The 15,298-nt window shown below is 37.5% G+C and overlaps 1 protein-coding gene across 4 annotated transcripts in view; it reads left to right on the top strand.

The window, feature by feature from the left end:
- The window catches only part of si:dkey-61l1.4 (collagen alpha-1(I) chain), a 62,970-nt gene that overhangs the window by 38,252 nt on the left and 9,420 nt on the right, over nucleotides 1-15,298 (top strand). For all 4 annotated transcript variants that reach the window (XM_053228839.1, XM_053228838.1, XM_053228837.1 and 1 more), the window contains 33 exons: nucleotides 566-610; nucleotides 1,765-1,818; nucleotides 1,907-1,951; nucleotides 2,089-2,142; nucleotides 2,252-2,296; nucleotides 2,409-2,462; nucleotides 2,747-2,791; nucleotides 2,936-2,989; nucleotides 3,347-3,391; nucleotides 3,481-3,534; nucleotides 3,633-3,740; nucleotides 5,157-5,210; nucleotides 5,490-5,543; nucleotides 5,615-5,659; nucleotides 5,756-5,809; nucleotides 7,086-7,130; nucleotides 7,649-7,702; nucleotides 8,439-8,492; nucleotides 9,202-9,255; nucleotides 9,810-9,863; nucleotides 9,990-10,043; nucleotides 10,444-10,488; nucleotides 10,579-10,623; nucleotides 11,509-11,616; nucleotides 11,726-11,779; nucleotides 12,907-12,960; nucleotides 13,215-13,268; nucleotides 13,459-13,566; nucleotides 13,676-13,729; nucleotides 13,811-13,918; nucleotides 14,003-14,056; nucleotides 14,615-14,668; nucleotides 14,787-14,840. In XM_053228839.1, coding sequence (XP_053084814.1) covers nucleotides 566-610; nucleotides 1,765-1,818; nucleotides 1,907-1,951; nucleotides 2,089-2,142; nucleotides 2,252-2,296; nucleotides 2,409-2,462; nucleotides 2,747-2,791; nucleotides 2,936-2,989; nucleotides 3,347-3,391; nucleotides 3,481-3,534; nucleotides 3,633-3,740; nucleotides 5,157-5,210; nucleotides 5,490-5,543; nucleotides 5,615-5,659; nucleotides 5,756-5,809; nucleotides 7,086-7,130; nucleotides 7,649-7,702; nucleotides 8,439-8,492; nucleotides 9,202-9,255; nucleotides 9,810-9,863; nucleotides 9,990-10,043; nucleotides 10,444-10,488; nucleotides 10,579-10,623; nucleotides 11,509-11,616; nucleotides 11,726-11,779; nucleotides 12,907-12,960; nucleotides 13,215-13,268; nucleotides 13,459-13,566; nucleotides 13,676-13,729; nucleotides 13,811-13,918; nucleotides 14,003-14,056; nucleotides 14,615-14,668; nucleotides 14,787-14,840 — 1,917 coding nt within the window. The remainder of the gene's footprint in view (nucleotides 1-565; nucleotides 611-1,764; nucleotides 1,819-1,906; nucleotides 1,952-2,088; nucleotides 2,143-2,251; nucleotides 2,297-2,408; nucleotides 2,463-2,746; nucleotides 2,792-2,935; nucleotides 2,990-3,346; nucleotides 3,392-3,480; nucleotides 3,535-3,632; nucleotides 3,741-5,156; nucleotides 5,211-5,489; nucleotides 5,544-5,614; nucleotides 5,660-5,755; nucleotides 5,810-7,085; nucleotides 7,131-7,648; nucleotides 7,703-8,438; nucleotides 8,493-9,201; nucleotides 9,256-9,809; nucleotides 9,864-9,989; nucleotides 10,044-10,443; nucleotides 10,489-10,578; nucleotides 10,624-11,508; nucleotides 11,617-11,725; nucleotides 11,780-12,906; nucleotides 12,961-13,214; nucleotides 13,269-13,458; nucleotides 13,567-13,675; nucleotides 13,730-13,810; nucleotides 13,919-14,002; nucleotides 14,057-14,614; nucleotides 14,669-14,786; nucleotides 14,841-15,298) is intronic.

Here is a 15,298-nt window from a genome sequence, read left to right as displayed (position 1 = left end):
ATTACAAGTGGAAATTCTGACAATTTCACCAAACATTTTGTATGATTACTAGGATGTTATTACGTTGAGCCTAAGATAGCATTTTCCAAATACAGCTTCGTTTCAGATGTTTGCAACCACCTGACAGAGCTTATGTAACATAAATGGGATGTATAGTTGGCAAGAAGGAGACAGGACCTATTCTGTCTATGTAGACTGGATGAGTAGTACTTTTTTTTTTGGCTGTCCTTGGTGGAGCTTCTTGCAGTTCTTCTATTGAGTTTATTGATATTGTGCTGTGTATACTGCCACCTAGTGTACGGATGTCCAGAGTTTCAACAGCGCTGATCAGTCAGTCAGTCAGTTTTCTTGGCAAAAATCTGCACCTACTGCCACCTCGTGGACTAGAAGAGTGTCAGATCTGCACATTATCTATGAAGAGAGATTACAGATCAGATTACGGATCATTACAGACTTTACAGCCGTTAACTTTTTAAGAGGAGGTCACTGATCTTTTATAAATATATAATATTATAATTACATGACTTAACATGGCTTTGTGTTTGTGAATCATGTTCTCTCTCAGGGTTCAAAGGGAGAGGTTGGATCGACAGGCTCTGTTGGTCCTCCAGTAAGTAAACCTAAGATTATTATACAATAATTGTTTTATTTCATCAGGTAATATGGACAATTTTACAAATTGAAAATGTTGCTTATTTATATATATATATTTAAACTGAATTTAAATACTCGTCTCAGAGGAACCTCAGTCATCCATCTATTTCTCCATACATCATCACTCCCTCCCTCCATCCATCCAACCGTCTGTCCATCTATCTATACAACCATTCATCCGTCCAATTATCCATGAGTGCATTCATTTATCCTTCCATCTCTTCTTCTAGCTATTCATCCATTTTTTATTAATGCATCCATCCATCCTTCCATCCATTCAACCATTCATCTATTTATCCATCCGTCCAGCCACCCACCCACCCATCCATCCATCCTTCAACCCAGACCTCCATCTATTATCCATCCATCCATCCATCCAGCCATGCAACTATTAATTCATCTATTATTAGTTCATTTATCAGTCCTTTGCTCTATTCCTCCATCCTTCCATTTATTCTGTCCATCCATCAATCCATCCAGCTATTCATTCATCCCACCCAATATCCATACATCCATCCTCATATGAAATATACTGTATGTATATTTGAGCCCCAAATGTATGTGGATACCTGACCAAGCACCCATATTTTCTTGATGAACATCCCATTATAGATTTAGTCCCATTTTGCTGTTATAATAACCTACACTCTTCTGGGAAGGCTTTCCACTCGATTTTGGAGTGTGGCTGGGGGGATTTGTGCCTAGTGAGCATTAGTGAGGTCAGGCACTGACGTTGGGTGAGGAGTCCTGGCACACAGTCAGCTTTCCAGTTCATCCCAATGGTGTTCAAAGGGGTTGATGTCAGGGCTCTGTGCAGGATCCCTCGAGTTCTTCAACTCCGACCCTGGCAAACCATGTCTCTTAGTGTACAGGTCATGCTAAAACTTGTCATGCTGGAACAAGTTTTAGACACTTACTTCCATTAAAGGGGACTTCTTAATGCAAACAGCATAAAAAGACATTCTAGACAATTGTGTGCTTCAAAGTTTAGAAAAGGCCCATATATGAGTATGATAGACAGATGTCCACATATGTTTGGCCATATGGTGTATCTGGTGTATATGATGTATTTACTGATGTGTACTGTCTGTCTCTGCTTTCTCTCATTAGGGCCTTATGGGTATCAGAGGAGCTGAGGGGCTTCCTGGACAGCCTGGGCCAGAGGTGTGCTATACATTTAAACTGATGTAGGAAGAATATTCTCTCTTATTTAACATTGATATGATGAGCAAGAATATGATTTCTTCCACAGGGGGATCCTGGGCATGATGGGAAACGTGGTCCTCCAGGAGCAGTGGTGAGTTATTTTAAAAAAGTAATATGAATCACACCTGTCCATCTGCTTTATAATATACAAATTCCAGACAATCTCCTGCTGATCTGTGTGTGTGTGTGTGTGTGTGTGTGTGTGTGTGTGTGTGTGTGTAATCACAGGGAGCTCCGGGGGCTACAGGGATGGTTGGGGCACAGGGAGTTAATGGCTCTGAAGTAAGTATTTAAAGGGACTTGACTTACAGTAAAAGTTTTATTTAGATGTTTACAGTCAGTAAATATATATAGTTTGTGGACTAGATTTTATTGTTGCTGGTTCTTATAGGGAGATTTTGGACCTACAGGCCCAGTGGGTCGAAAAGGCCCTCAGGTATGTACTGTTTACATTTCCACTGATGTAATTTCTAGCTGAAATACAGTTTCATCTGACTGTCTATCTGTCTATCTGTCTGTCTGTCCGTCTGTCCGTGTGCTTCCTCCAGGGTCCTGCTGGTACGGATGGAATCAGGGGAATCCCTGGTCTGCCAGGTCCACAGGTAAACAGCAGTGGAGGAGGTGTTGCCTCTGTACCTGTCAGTTTCAGTGCTTATTAAGGAAGCGTGGCCATTGTGCATTAAGCAAAGTGAATGAGACGTGGCCTTCGTGCACGTCAGTCCCAGCCCAGATTAGACATTAGTATTGCATGCATATTTTTCCACCTTATATTTGAATGGTAAAATTGTTTTGTACGCAATCCTATATATAAGACACACATTATACGTGGTATATGTGTATAATACCATGTTTAAGGATTAGTGTTGTCACTCATATTTTCTGCCAGGGACCACCAGGAAATGACGGACCTCGCGGCCTTAAAGGTCACAGTGTAAGTTTTGATACCATTTCTAGTATGCCTCCAATTAATAAATTGGAAATCAAGATTGTCTGAAATGTCCAATTGGAAATACGTGTATCATAATCTAAATATACTGTACATGTTCGATTATGCATCTGTGATCTGTCTGGATAGGGACAGGAAGGTCCAGTGGGAAACAGAGGACTACAAGGAATTCAAGGGCCAATGGTGAGTTGGTTTTTTTGTCCCTAACAAGTACAAACGTCATTTTGTGATTGAAGCTTTGAGGTTGTCCTTGTTTGTAAGTGTCACTAGATCATAAATAGATACAGTGCTGCAATGACCAACGACCAACCACAGATCTTTTCTAATAATTGATTATCAAATTTAGTGACCATTAACTGAAAGAAAAGCTCATTGTGTCACAGTGTTCAAAAGGTTTTTTTTCCTTTTTGGAAACCAGCACTAGAGAGCCAATCAGATTGCATCGGTTATGGTTCTGAAGCTTCAGAAAACTGTAGAAAAGATATCAGGTGCTCTGTGGCCCAGTGGATGAATTTACTACTCAGTTTTCTTTTTCAATAGGGTGCAATTGGAGATCCAGGTCCAAAAGGCTTTCTAGGCAACACAGTAAGACACCTATGACTGAAAAACTAGTATTATGGAAATTTTCTATTTGGCTGTTTTGCTGTCTTTTTTAAACAGTGTGAATTATCTAGGGCAGCAGAGGTCCGGATGGAGAGAGAGGTGATCCCGGACCAAAAGGAGAAAGAGTAACGATCCTCTAACCAACAGTCTCAAATATTACAACTGATGCACTAGTATTTGAATCACTGTATTTAGTTTGATATTTCTGTTTTGCTGCAATCAGGGTGCACCTGGAGCACCAGGCATTATGGGTCGTCAGGGTGAGAGAGGTCAACCTGGCCTTACTGGCTTACCTGGGGTCAAAGGTCAACCAGGGTCTCCAGGTATCCAGGTATGGTTATAGTGAACTTGACCTGTTGTAAGAACATATGATTATTATGTCACAGATTGTACATGTTTGAGGGGCAGATCAGGCATTGTTAATATGCCTGAATATACATTTTTAATGCACTGCAAATATTTTTTTCATGTCTAGAATAATTGATGCTTTTCACACTTCTTGGATCATACTGACTAGTAGTTTTATATTTTTCACCTATATTATGATATGTATGAAATATATACAGTATATGATATAAATGACTGATTATATAATATCTGATTTGAAAAAAAAAACATATTGGATATGTTTTACATATGAGGATACAACATTATTTTTTTCATATATGATTATTGCTGATTGTGATTGTACATATAGGCCAACTTCAAAATTACTGGCACCCTTCAAGAGAATTGAAGTTGATAGTATAAAAAATGACACAAAATGATACAAATATTAGAGAAACTGGAGAAATTATTTACCTTTTCTTTAACAAAAATCATGCAAAATGATAATATATTTCTCTCTCAAAAATGAGATAAAATTGATGAATTGATCAAAACAATAAAGAATATTTTAATTAATAAATAAACTGCAATAAACTGTATCTTTGTTGTCCATTAACATGGGAAAAAGCAAAGAAAAGTTTGAACATAAAAAAAAATAAATAAAACCCAGCAGTGTTTTAAAATTTGCCAGGAGTTGGGCAGGTTTGTTAAGTTTTAAAAGAAACTGTTCGATAGCACCTCTTCAACTGTAGCATACTTGAGTGAGAAGCAGGACGCATTGAGGGCAATCCTATAATCATAGTCAAAGTCTGTGACGTGGCTCAAATCACAAGCAGACAGCAACAAAGTAGGATAATCCATATTCAACAATGAAAAACATGAGCATGGTCACAACCAGGAAAGACAAAGGACACAGAGGTATTAATAGTATATAACTAGATATAACTTATTACAGGCTTAACACAGAACACTCGAACACAATCTCGAGACACACCAATGTGAGGACGGGGTGGAGACAGGACAGAAACCAAAATAAAAGCACATGGGCATAACAAACAAAAGCACATGACATGAACTCGAAATGAAATTTTTGGGGAATATATATATATATATACACACATAAATATACAAATATATTTGGAAAATATATTGCCTAGAATTTTGCAGTATATCTCAGTAAATATCTTCAAACCACACTTCATACAACCTTGATACAAATGTCTTGTTTGAATTGTTAGTATTCCTTAAAAATTGAGCTAAAACCTGCACTGCAGTGACTATGGACCTCTTTCAGTGTTTCCTAATTATGGCTTTAATGAAGCATTGCTTAGAAATTAGTTATATAGGACAGTCCGATACAATCTTTTTTTTCTTTCTTGTTCACTCCCCTTGTCATTGCCTCCTGTTGTTTCTTTGCCAGGGTGAAGATGGTGAAGTGGGTCTCCAGGGAATGATTGGAAAGGAGGGCCCAAAGGTCAGAGCAGTTTATAGCAGTTTATGACTTTCAGGTGGAGCAATAAGAGACAAATATCATCTGGAAAAGAGCTTAGCATTTGACACTGATCCCACATTTACTCACTGAGAGAGTCTCTTTTAAAACAAAAAATGTTGTAACAAGATCCATTTGTGTAGAACGTCCTCTGATTTCACTGTGATCTCGATCCATCTGGTCTGTACATTATATGCAATTTGCTGTCAGATCTGTTCTCATCATTATTTCTTTTTATGGTTTTGCACTTGATTATGGACACAGGGGAGTAGGGGTGAGTCTGGACGCAATGGAAGAACAGGGACCAAAGGCCAACGGGTAAGCTACACTTTCAATTCAATGTGAAACAAAAAGACATAAAATGCATTAAAAATCTTTTCTCTCTACAGGGACGAGCAGGTCAGCATGGGCCACCTGGTGGGTCTGGACTTCCGGTAGGTCCATAAACAGATCTTTATAATGGATCAGCATATGTATATACATTTGTACTGTTTGCTGTTATGCAGTTGGTGTGTGTTCTCTGTTGGCAGGGTCTCAAAGGCCCACCAGGGACTGAGGGAGCAGAAGGAAAGCCTGGTACACAGGTTCCCATTTTATAACTTATCAACTTAACACATTACAGTTTGCTTTATATATATCTCATAATCTATTTGTATGATCAAGTTTCCAAAAGGCAACAATTAAAGGATGTAGAGAGGAACATTCCAAATGAGTCCTTGGAAGGTGTAAATGAAAATCAGTAGAAAGTATACATTTTCTGGTATACTTAGCTAAAATTATATGATTACTAAATGAATTATAGCAACAAAGCACAACTGCTTAACTACTCTCCACCTTTGGTGAAGGAACATGTAAGGTATGAGCTTATTGTGACCTGATGGAGATGTGAGAGTGTGACAAACAACAGGGAGGCAAAGAACTGAAAAATTAACGAAGTTTTAGGGCCGTATTCAGACGTTAGTGAGGAGCTGGTCAGGAGTCAATACCTAAATTGTGCACATTAGTATTCAGACCTCAGACGCACCTACAGACTTAAGCGCTACTTAAACAGTTGTGTGGGAATTTGCCAAAAACACAGCCATGTCTCAGTTAAGCGATAACCATTGCAGCTGATACCAGCAAAAAATGATGGTGGATCGGTTATCAGATCCCAAATGGCAAAGTTTGGAATTGGATTTGAAAAAGAAATTAAGTATTGAAACTGGTAATATTTACATATAGAAAGACTTGACTGTTTTTCTTTTGTTAGGATTGATTTTATTATATTTATACCTTATACTTATTGTTATTATTTTTACAATGTGAGTGATTTTTGTATGAAAAAAATTTAATTGTAAAATGCTTCAGTTGAAAGAAGCATTTTATTTATTACACACAAATTTGCCCTTATTTGCTACTATTATCATGCTAAAATTCATGTTTTGGGCTTTAATTACACCCAGAAAAACTATGCAATGCCATTTAAAGCCTATATTAAATACGCTAATATAATGCTCTTAATTTATTGCATCTTAAACCGAGACATTAATCAGGAAAATCAACTTAAGCACCTGCTCAAGCCAAGTCTGAATATTCTGAAATATGGATGAAACCTCAACTTAAGTTGCTGAATTTGAATACTTAGTAAATAAAACAAACAGAACATCCAATGAATAAAAAATATGTTGGAAAAATGTCATAGGTCATAGACAATATGAATGTAAAACTACATTATATTAAAAAGTCAATGTAAAGGAGTAAATGTACACCTTACTACTCACCTTTGAGTATACTCATATTTACTTTTTTATTTTCTTATGCTGTTCTTTAACAATGAAATCCTAATAGAAGGTGTAATTATTTTATCTGTTTCACTGACAGGGTGTTCCTGGTTCAGTTGGAAGCCCGGGAGATAAAGGGCCTAACGTGAGTATTGTTATTATTAGCAGATTTGGACAAAACTCTCATTCATGACTTTTTACACATGACTTAAACTCTAGTAAAATGCTAGTAGAATGAATGAGGTTGGAACTGCTGGTCAGTCCGAGGGTCATGTGAGCCTTTAAAAGAGCTTTGATTTGTTGTGTGTGTGTGTGTGTGTGGTCAGTGCACATGGACAGTCATGCTTTGCTTTTACGGGAGGAGGAGTAACACGTTAGACAAGCACGTAAATGTCACACGTGTCTGAGAGAGGTGACGAGATCACACATAGTTAAGTTTAACAGGACTTTAAACATCCTGTGGACTTTGAAAACTCTCTCAGTGACCTGGGTTACAGGTTTGACAAGAAAATAAGGATGTCTCAATGTTAGATGTTATTTCTGAGTTAGAATATACTGCATGGAAATGCATGTGCATGATTGGCTGTGAACATATGACATCTATAATGTGAAATATGAATATGTACAGTGTTAAGTGTAATATGTAATTTATGTCAAATCTAGGGTTTCCGTGGATTAGCAGGAGAACCTGGAAAAAGCGGAGCCACTGGTTCACCGGTAAAGACTCACAATTTTTCATGAATTTAATTGGAAGTAGGATCAATCTGGTGTATCTGGTACCATTTCTGGTCCAGGAAAATGTAAACAGAAGCTTACAACAAAGAAATTAAACTAAATTGACTACAGGTCAAAACTATAAATTACACAATTTTAAGGTATTCGTGAATGATATAATCATTAGATGTCTAGAAACATTTTTTGAAATTACAAACAACACCGATAATTATAACTCTCCCAAAATGCTGCTCATGGGAGGAGAGAATTTACTTGAATATTGACAATGATTGCACACTAAAATCTCAAAGTTACTTCTTCAAACTTCAGATCCATTAAGTACAACTTTTGTAGTATTGTTGTAAGTAAAGAAGTAATGTAGTATTTTTTTATACAGCCTCCAAATGTTCTTAACTCTGTGGATTTTTCGTCTTTTACAATGTCAGGAAAAAAGAATTGTAGTTGGGTTTTGAGATACAAATGCTTGTCAAGTTTAAAGGTAAACATTTATTTAGAATGACAATAATTACATAATATATTATAACGTTAAAAGGACTTCTGTTGCTCCTTTTTGAGAACATTTATATGATTTACAGGGAGGTGCTGTATTTATGAAAAGCAGAAAATTCAGAAGCAGAAAAATGTTTTAGAAAATTCTACAGAGAAAATCTAATTCTCTTGTTTTAAAAAAATTGGCGATTTGGTATACTTTTACTTTCATTAAAATGTTTCAATCTAGGGCTCACCTGGTCGGCCTGGTCAAGATGGCAGCCCGGGAGCCCCAGGAGAGAGGGTGAGTTTCTCCTACGGCATTTTGTTCCATGGGTGAGATCCTTAAAACTTTTATGTAGAACTTATTAACTGAGGGGTTCTCTAAACAGAGCTCATTTAGAAACTAGATCCATTAATCATCCATAGAACCCTTGAGAAACACATTTCTGAAAGTGTCACATTAATTATACTAAATTCCATTCAGCAAACTAAAGGATCCTTTAGTTTGTGTCTCTGGAAGAACCACCAAAGGTTTTCTGTGGAACCTTACATCTGGGAACGGGGATGTTTACTTTTGAAAAAATGCTAAGTAAAATTCTTTAGAATGCTAGAACCATCCAAACTGCTGAGGAACCTTTTTTTTTAATTCCTGTGCATAAATAATTTGCCGGTTAACTCTGGCTTGTTGCTGATTTGGTCAGGCCCAAGCTTTTTTTTGCTGTTGGAGCTGAGATCTCAGGCACAAGGCTTTAATTATTTGATTGGATATCACAGCAGCTTGCCTAACTGCACCGCTTAATGATGTATATGTATCCCAACCCCACTTCTTTTTACAGTTTTGCTCAGTGCCACATGACCACCTGTGCTGTTAGTCATGAAAATACCTAATATATGTATATAATATATTTAATATATACCAAATATATACAGTGTAATATATTTAAGTTTTATACTAATCCAGAATGAGTGTTTTCTGTATGAACTTGTTGAATACGCTTCCTGTTCATCAGGGGTTATCAGGGAAGCCAGGAGCCGGTGGTCCCCAGGGGCCTGTGGGAATGTATGTAAGTGAAATCCCATCTTGCCAGATTAAATATTGTTGCCTCGACACTGAGCTGAATGTGCTAAAACATGGGCGCCTCTACAATCTCATGGTGCAGTCGGTCAGTAATGTGGTAATTACCTGTTCATTTCTGATTTCGAGATTATGTGAGTGTCACCTGTTACACAATTCTGTTTGAAAACTCACACTCAGCCGTTTAAAGGAGCGGTTTGTAATTTCCAGAGATGAATTTGAAGTAGACAAGGCTTTGTCGTTCCTCTAACTGCCACCATCAGCTCTGATGAAACTGTTTGCTTTTTTTCGTTGATTAAGCAGTTCTGTTACAGCTGGGGGCGGAGTTTATTTCTGGGCCAGAAAAATTAAGCAGAGGCTTGCAATGAAAAAATTAGCAATATTTCATGTCATTTTCTCAAGTATCTTCAAAATTATATGACTGTCATATGTTTAGAAAAATGTTTAAACAATACACACTGCACATTTAAACTAAATCTGGTATGTGGTGTATTAGTATGTTTGGGTGTCTGTAATTAAATGTCTTTTATGATATTCTCCCAGGGTTATCCAGGGGCAAGAGGCTTACAGGGAAGGCCTGGCCATATGGGAGAACAGGTGAGAGAATGTTTTATGCTTTTAATTTAAAAAGCATATATCACTAAACTATATTCAGTATTATATATTAATGATTTAATACTTTGCCACAGATTTTCTCACAGTTCATTTGATAAATGTTTTTAGGGTGAGCCTGGTGTAAGAGGAACTGTTGGGAAACCTGGACAGAGGGGACCACCTGTAAGCTGAACTACTGCTTTTTATTGTACTATATAATCCTTAAAGGAGCAGTTTGTAATGTTAGGAACCCTCTGCTGCCTGTGAGATGAATTACAGTTGAAGCTAAAATAATGACAAACCTTTACTTTGCCACAACAAAACTCCCTCTCCCTCTGGTGTGGCTCATGAATTGCTGTTTCATCTGGGGGGGAGGAGCCAATTTCTGGGCCAGAAAGAAAAGCTTGAAATGAAGAAAGCCAAAGGCAGCATTGTGAATTTTCTAAAGATATCTTTGAAATTGTATGACAATTTTTCAGGCGTAGTAAGACTTTCAAACATTACGGATTGCTTCTTTAAGGTTTGTTCCTAATAGAACTTTGAAGTTTGTACCATACTTATTGTTTTTGTGTTGATTTCTTAGGGTCCTCCTGGTCCATCTGGAGTGAGGGGCCCACCTGGACCTCAGGTGTAGTGTTGATCTTGTGCTTAAGAAAAAAAAGAGAAAGGATCTTCAGGACAAGAAACTTCTTCTTAAACCTTATCTTGTATTTTGTAGGGCCGGCAAGGTGAGATAGGACCAACTGGTATAGAAGGACCACCTGTGAGTATTTCCTATTGTTAATACTTTCTTGTACACAGTGCTGTCGAATTCTCGATTCTGACTTGTCTGACTTCTCTATAAAGCAGCTCTGACCGTAGTTTTGGCTACAAGTCAAATCACAGTTTTTTTTTATTAATGCGCTCAAGCTAATACATTATTTTTTCTATTGTAACAACTTGCACAGAGACTTGTACGGTGGACGCGCCACATTAAACAGATTTAAAAACGTGCACTTGTTGATATGGTGACGTCTTCCATGAGAAGATGTTATTTCGGATATTTGTAAGGAGTCTCCAGTGTCAGTGTTTTGTAGTCTTAAAGCTGTGATTTTCAGTTTCTCAGTACCATGGCAAGACAGAAAAAAGAGCAGCTGGTGAGAGAATGACAGTTCATGCTTGTTATAAATGTGACTATAAATGGATAAAACATACAATGTCTTATTCTTTAATAAATAAAAAATGTTAGCATTGTCAAATGGCTGTGGTATAAGAGGAATAAAACAATTCAGGACAGGAAAATAATCAACGTCAGGATGGAAACAGTAACACTGGGCCGCCATGCACCAACCAGTTGTTGATGGTTTTCTTGTAACAGCATGCCCCCAAACTGTTTTATTTCTTACTTATGACTCATATGTTATATTATATTATATAGTTATTACTTAACACCTAAAATATAACCCTGCATAATTTTCTTGGAGATGTTTTTATATCTTCTGCACATTTCCTTTTGCTAGGAAACAAATTGTTAACAAATTGTACAAAAACACAAATAACACCAAAGCACTCATGTTAGTACCTGAACATACTAAGCAATAAACTTCATGTCCAAAGGTGGTACTAGTTGTGATCCTCCTGGTTTCCTAACAGTCATGCACATTTTCAGGGTTCAGCAGGCCCGCCAGGTGCTGTGGGCACACCAGGGAAGCCTGGTCCTCCTGGCAGTCTGGGACCTCAAGGGCCAAGTGGAAAAATGGGGCCTATTGGATTGCCAGTGAGTGGGTACTCTTCATTTTACTCATATACCACTGCAAGCTAATATGAAATGAACTGCACTGCACATGTTTAGTGACACTGTTTACTTATCTTTACCTGACTGTCAGGGAGCACCAGGAGCTGCTGGGAGAGTCGGACTGTCAGGAGAGAAAGGACAGCAGGTAAAAGAGGTAGCAGGTTAAGTGAGAATGCTTTCGTTAGTGACGATATAGTAAAGAGCACAGTGCAAAAAGCATGCACTTATCCTGCATGTTTGAAATGTATTACAGTTTCAGATGTAAGCAGAGTCATAGCTGGAACGTATAGGGTCGAGGTTGGGTTTTTATTGGAAGGTCAGACAGGTTTTGAGACAGATAAATGATAGTTTGCTTTTAGATAAATGATAGTATAGCCCAATTTGTAAAGCTCAACCTATAATACACAAAAGACTACAAGCCCCGCTAATCACACGCCACGCTCCAACCTTAAAACTGATCCATCTTAAAAACCACCAAAAAATAAAACCAACAAATACTTAACTTGATATAGAGGCTTTATTTGGGGCTGCTGTAGAGGTTCACTAGCAACTGATGATGCTTTAATTAACATACACACCTTTGCCAGTGTTCACTGGATCTGCTCCCAGTGTGCTCTTGAATTCTCAAATCTGATTGGTCAGAAGGTGTTAATGTTTTATAACATCATAGCTCAGGTAGTGTAAAGGAACATTGACATTTATATAATAAGTTATAGTTTCTATTGTAACAACTTACGCAGTGACTTGTATGGCAGACATTCCACATAAACAGATTGAAACTGTTGTGTGAAGAGATGTGTATTTAGCATTTTTGGAAGGAATCTCCAGTGTTAGTGCTTTGTAACAGTCAGAGGTGAAGCTGTAACTTTAATAAATTTAAAAAATTGTAATCGTTGGCCACTCTGGGACATGCTGTTAGAGGAAAATAGTCAATTTGGGGGTGATAACAGTGAATAGTCAATAGTTGATTATTGTTATTTGATTATTGATTATTGTTGATGGTATTAAAATGATATTTTCCTATAATAGCGTGCCAAGTGTTTTATTCCTTACTTATTCTGTCAGAAACCTAGCTTTATGAAATATCATTATCATTAGCCTACTAGGGACAATGTAACTTACATGACTGTATAACTCATTTATTCCAGATTACTATAAATACATACACACGAGTTAAAAAAGAAGGGCTACTAGGCAAATCTAATAATAATTATGAATGGATGTTGAATATGATGTTGCATGTAAGTGGACAATTTGATTTTTCTTCTAAAGGGAGTGCCAGGACCTCCAGGTGACCCTGGATCTACAGGTCTGGCTGGACAGCAGGTTAGTTCAGTTCATTTTCAATAGATTAGCACTTATGGTATGAGAGACATTCTTGCATTGGAGCTCTACCAAATAATATACCCAGTATCTTCTTAGATTATCAGTATTGTGTAATATTGTGTGATTCAGTATGTTTTGTGGAACGGTGCACATCTCCGTCTTTCATCTCAATCTTATTGGCATCCATTTTTGTATTACTACAAGCAGACTGCAGATGATAATCTCTAATAAAGGGTGTGTTTGTGTCTCTGCAGGGATTTCTTGGTCCTCGGGGGCTAGAAGGGGCATCAGGGAGAAAGGGGGAACATGTGAGTGAGCCTGGAAAACAACACTATCACATGCACTTCCACTGCAGCTTTATAAATCAGTTACACATTATAATAACACATATATCATATTTTACTTTATTAGCTTTTTTTACTGTGACACTGTTTGGGGGGTTTGAGTGTTTTTTGGACTCTGTTTTTTTGTATTCAGCTACATGAATTTGTATTATAGGGTTCAACCGGGCCTGCTGGGAAGCCTGGACCACTGGGTGTTCCAGGAGATCCGGGGCAACAAGGCCCTCAGGGGATGCAGGGAGAGAGAGGACCAAGTGGCAAAGAGGTCCATTTTCTCCATTAATTACTATTTTCTCATAATTATATTAAAATGTGTACATTAGGGTTACTTATACTGTATAAGGAGAATCAGTTTTAACAAATTTTTATTATAGGGGGTTGCAGGACTAGTGGGCAGTCCTGGAGATCCAGGCCCTAAAGGACAGAAGGTATACTGTGAGAAGTATAGGATTATTACCAAAGTTTATGTCGACAAAGTACAGCTTTTTTTTTGTTGTTGCTATTTTAAGGGTGACCCTGGGCTGCGGGGGGTCCTGGGGGACGCCGGGCCTCCAGGATTCTATGGGGTCCAAGGAGAAAGAGGGCGAAAGGGTGATAAAGGCTATGCTGGATTTCTTGTGAGTGCTCACCTTAGTGTGGTCTTGTGATTTTTTTTCTTTATCTTATGATTTTAACATCCTTTGTGATGATGTTTATTCCAGGGTCAGAGTGGGCTGATGGGGAAAACTGGACCAGCAGGACTATTGGGATTAGAGGTACACTGAGGCAGAAGTGGAGTTTTAATCCACATCTTCTGCTTTCAATGCACATTTTTTTGTATATGTGCACAGAAACAAACGGAAGAAAATGTCAGAACATGTTATTATAAAACAAAAGATATGCTTATATATGCTTATATATCATCATGCTCTGTGGTTGGGGGCGGAGCCATCCTGGAAGGGACCATTCCCATCAGGATAGAAATGTTGCATTATAGGATAAAGGGTCAGTAGAACTGTATTGAAACGCAGTGACGCGCACCTCTAAGTGGAGATCATGCCAGCAGAAATAAATGCCCCCCCACAATATAATAGAGCCACTGCTTTTTTTTATGTAATTTTCTGTATATTTATGAGTTTGCAGTAGGCATTACAAGATCTCCATGTTTTCAGAATATAAAAAGAGGCATAAAATGATTAGTGTATTCCCTGCCTATTTTTGAATATCTGCTTATAATTGTGGATAATTTGGATGGAAAATGATAATATCATGCTTTGTATTATACACATTTAATGCAGTTAACTAAGGTCATTTATTTGGGTGTTTGATCACAGGGACTGATAGGATTCAGAGGATCTCCAGGTCCAGATGGCCCACCAGGGCGAAAGGTATCTAATTACTTCTTGCATCTGTTTTCCATCTTTCTTATCTGTAAACAAGATAAATATAGTCCTTAAATATAACAAGTTAACTATATTGTCCCGCATATTCCTTTTTGTCTTACAGGGTGATCCTGGCATTAGTGGGGTGACAGGAACTCTGGGAGAACCTGGAAAGCAGGTAACCCCCAAGTGTTATGTTTTTAAATATCTGTGGTCTTGCATAGGGTTTGGTCATGCATATGGAACAGTTAAAGAAACAAACCAGAATTTTTCAATGTCATCTATAGTGTACACTTCAAGGGTTCTTTGGATAGTTAATGTTTCCTAGCTTTGTAACAATAAACACTAAGTTCGAGGATCTTTTAAGGGTTCCCCCAAAAGGTCATCTGAACCTCTTCCTCTTAGGAACCCTTAAAACCCTTAAGAGTTGAAGATTTAGCCTTTTTTTCTAAGAATGTATGTGTGATTACTGATTACTGATAGCTGAATATTCAGCCAATAGATGTTTAAAATCTATTTCAAGCTAATTTATTATACTCTAACTCAAACAGAGTTTTATCCAACTTTTCAACATCAGAGCAAAAGAGTGAAGCATATATAAAGAATAAAAAAAAAATCATATAGAAAAATAATAAA

This window comes from Pangasianodon hypophthalmus, chromosome 24, assembly GCF_027358585.1.
Source record: "Pangasianodon hypophthalmus isolate fPanHyp1 chromosome 24, fPanHyp1.pri, whole genome shotgun sequence".
Classification (NCBI taxonomy): Eukaryota; Metazoa; Chordata; class Actinopteri; order Siluriformes; family Pangasiidae; genus Pangasianodon; species Pangasianodon hypophthalmus.
This window is presented reverse-complemented; position numbering and strand designations above follow the sequence as displayed.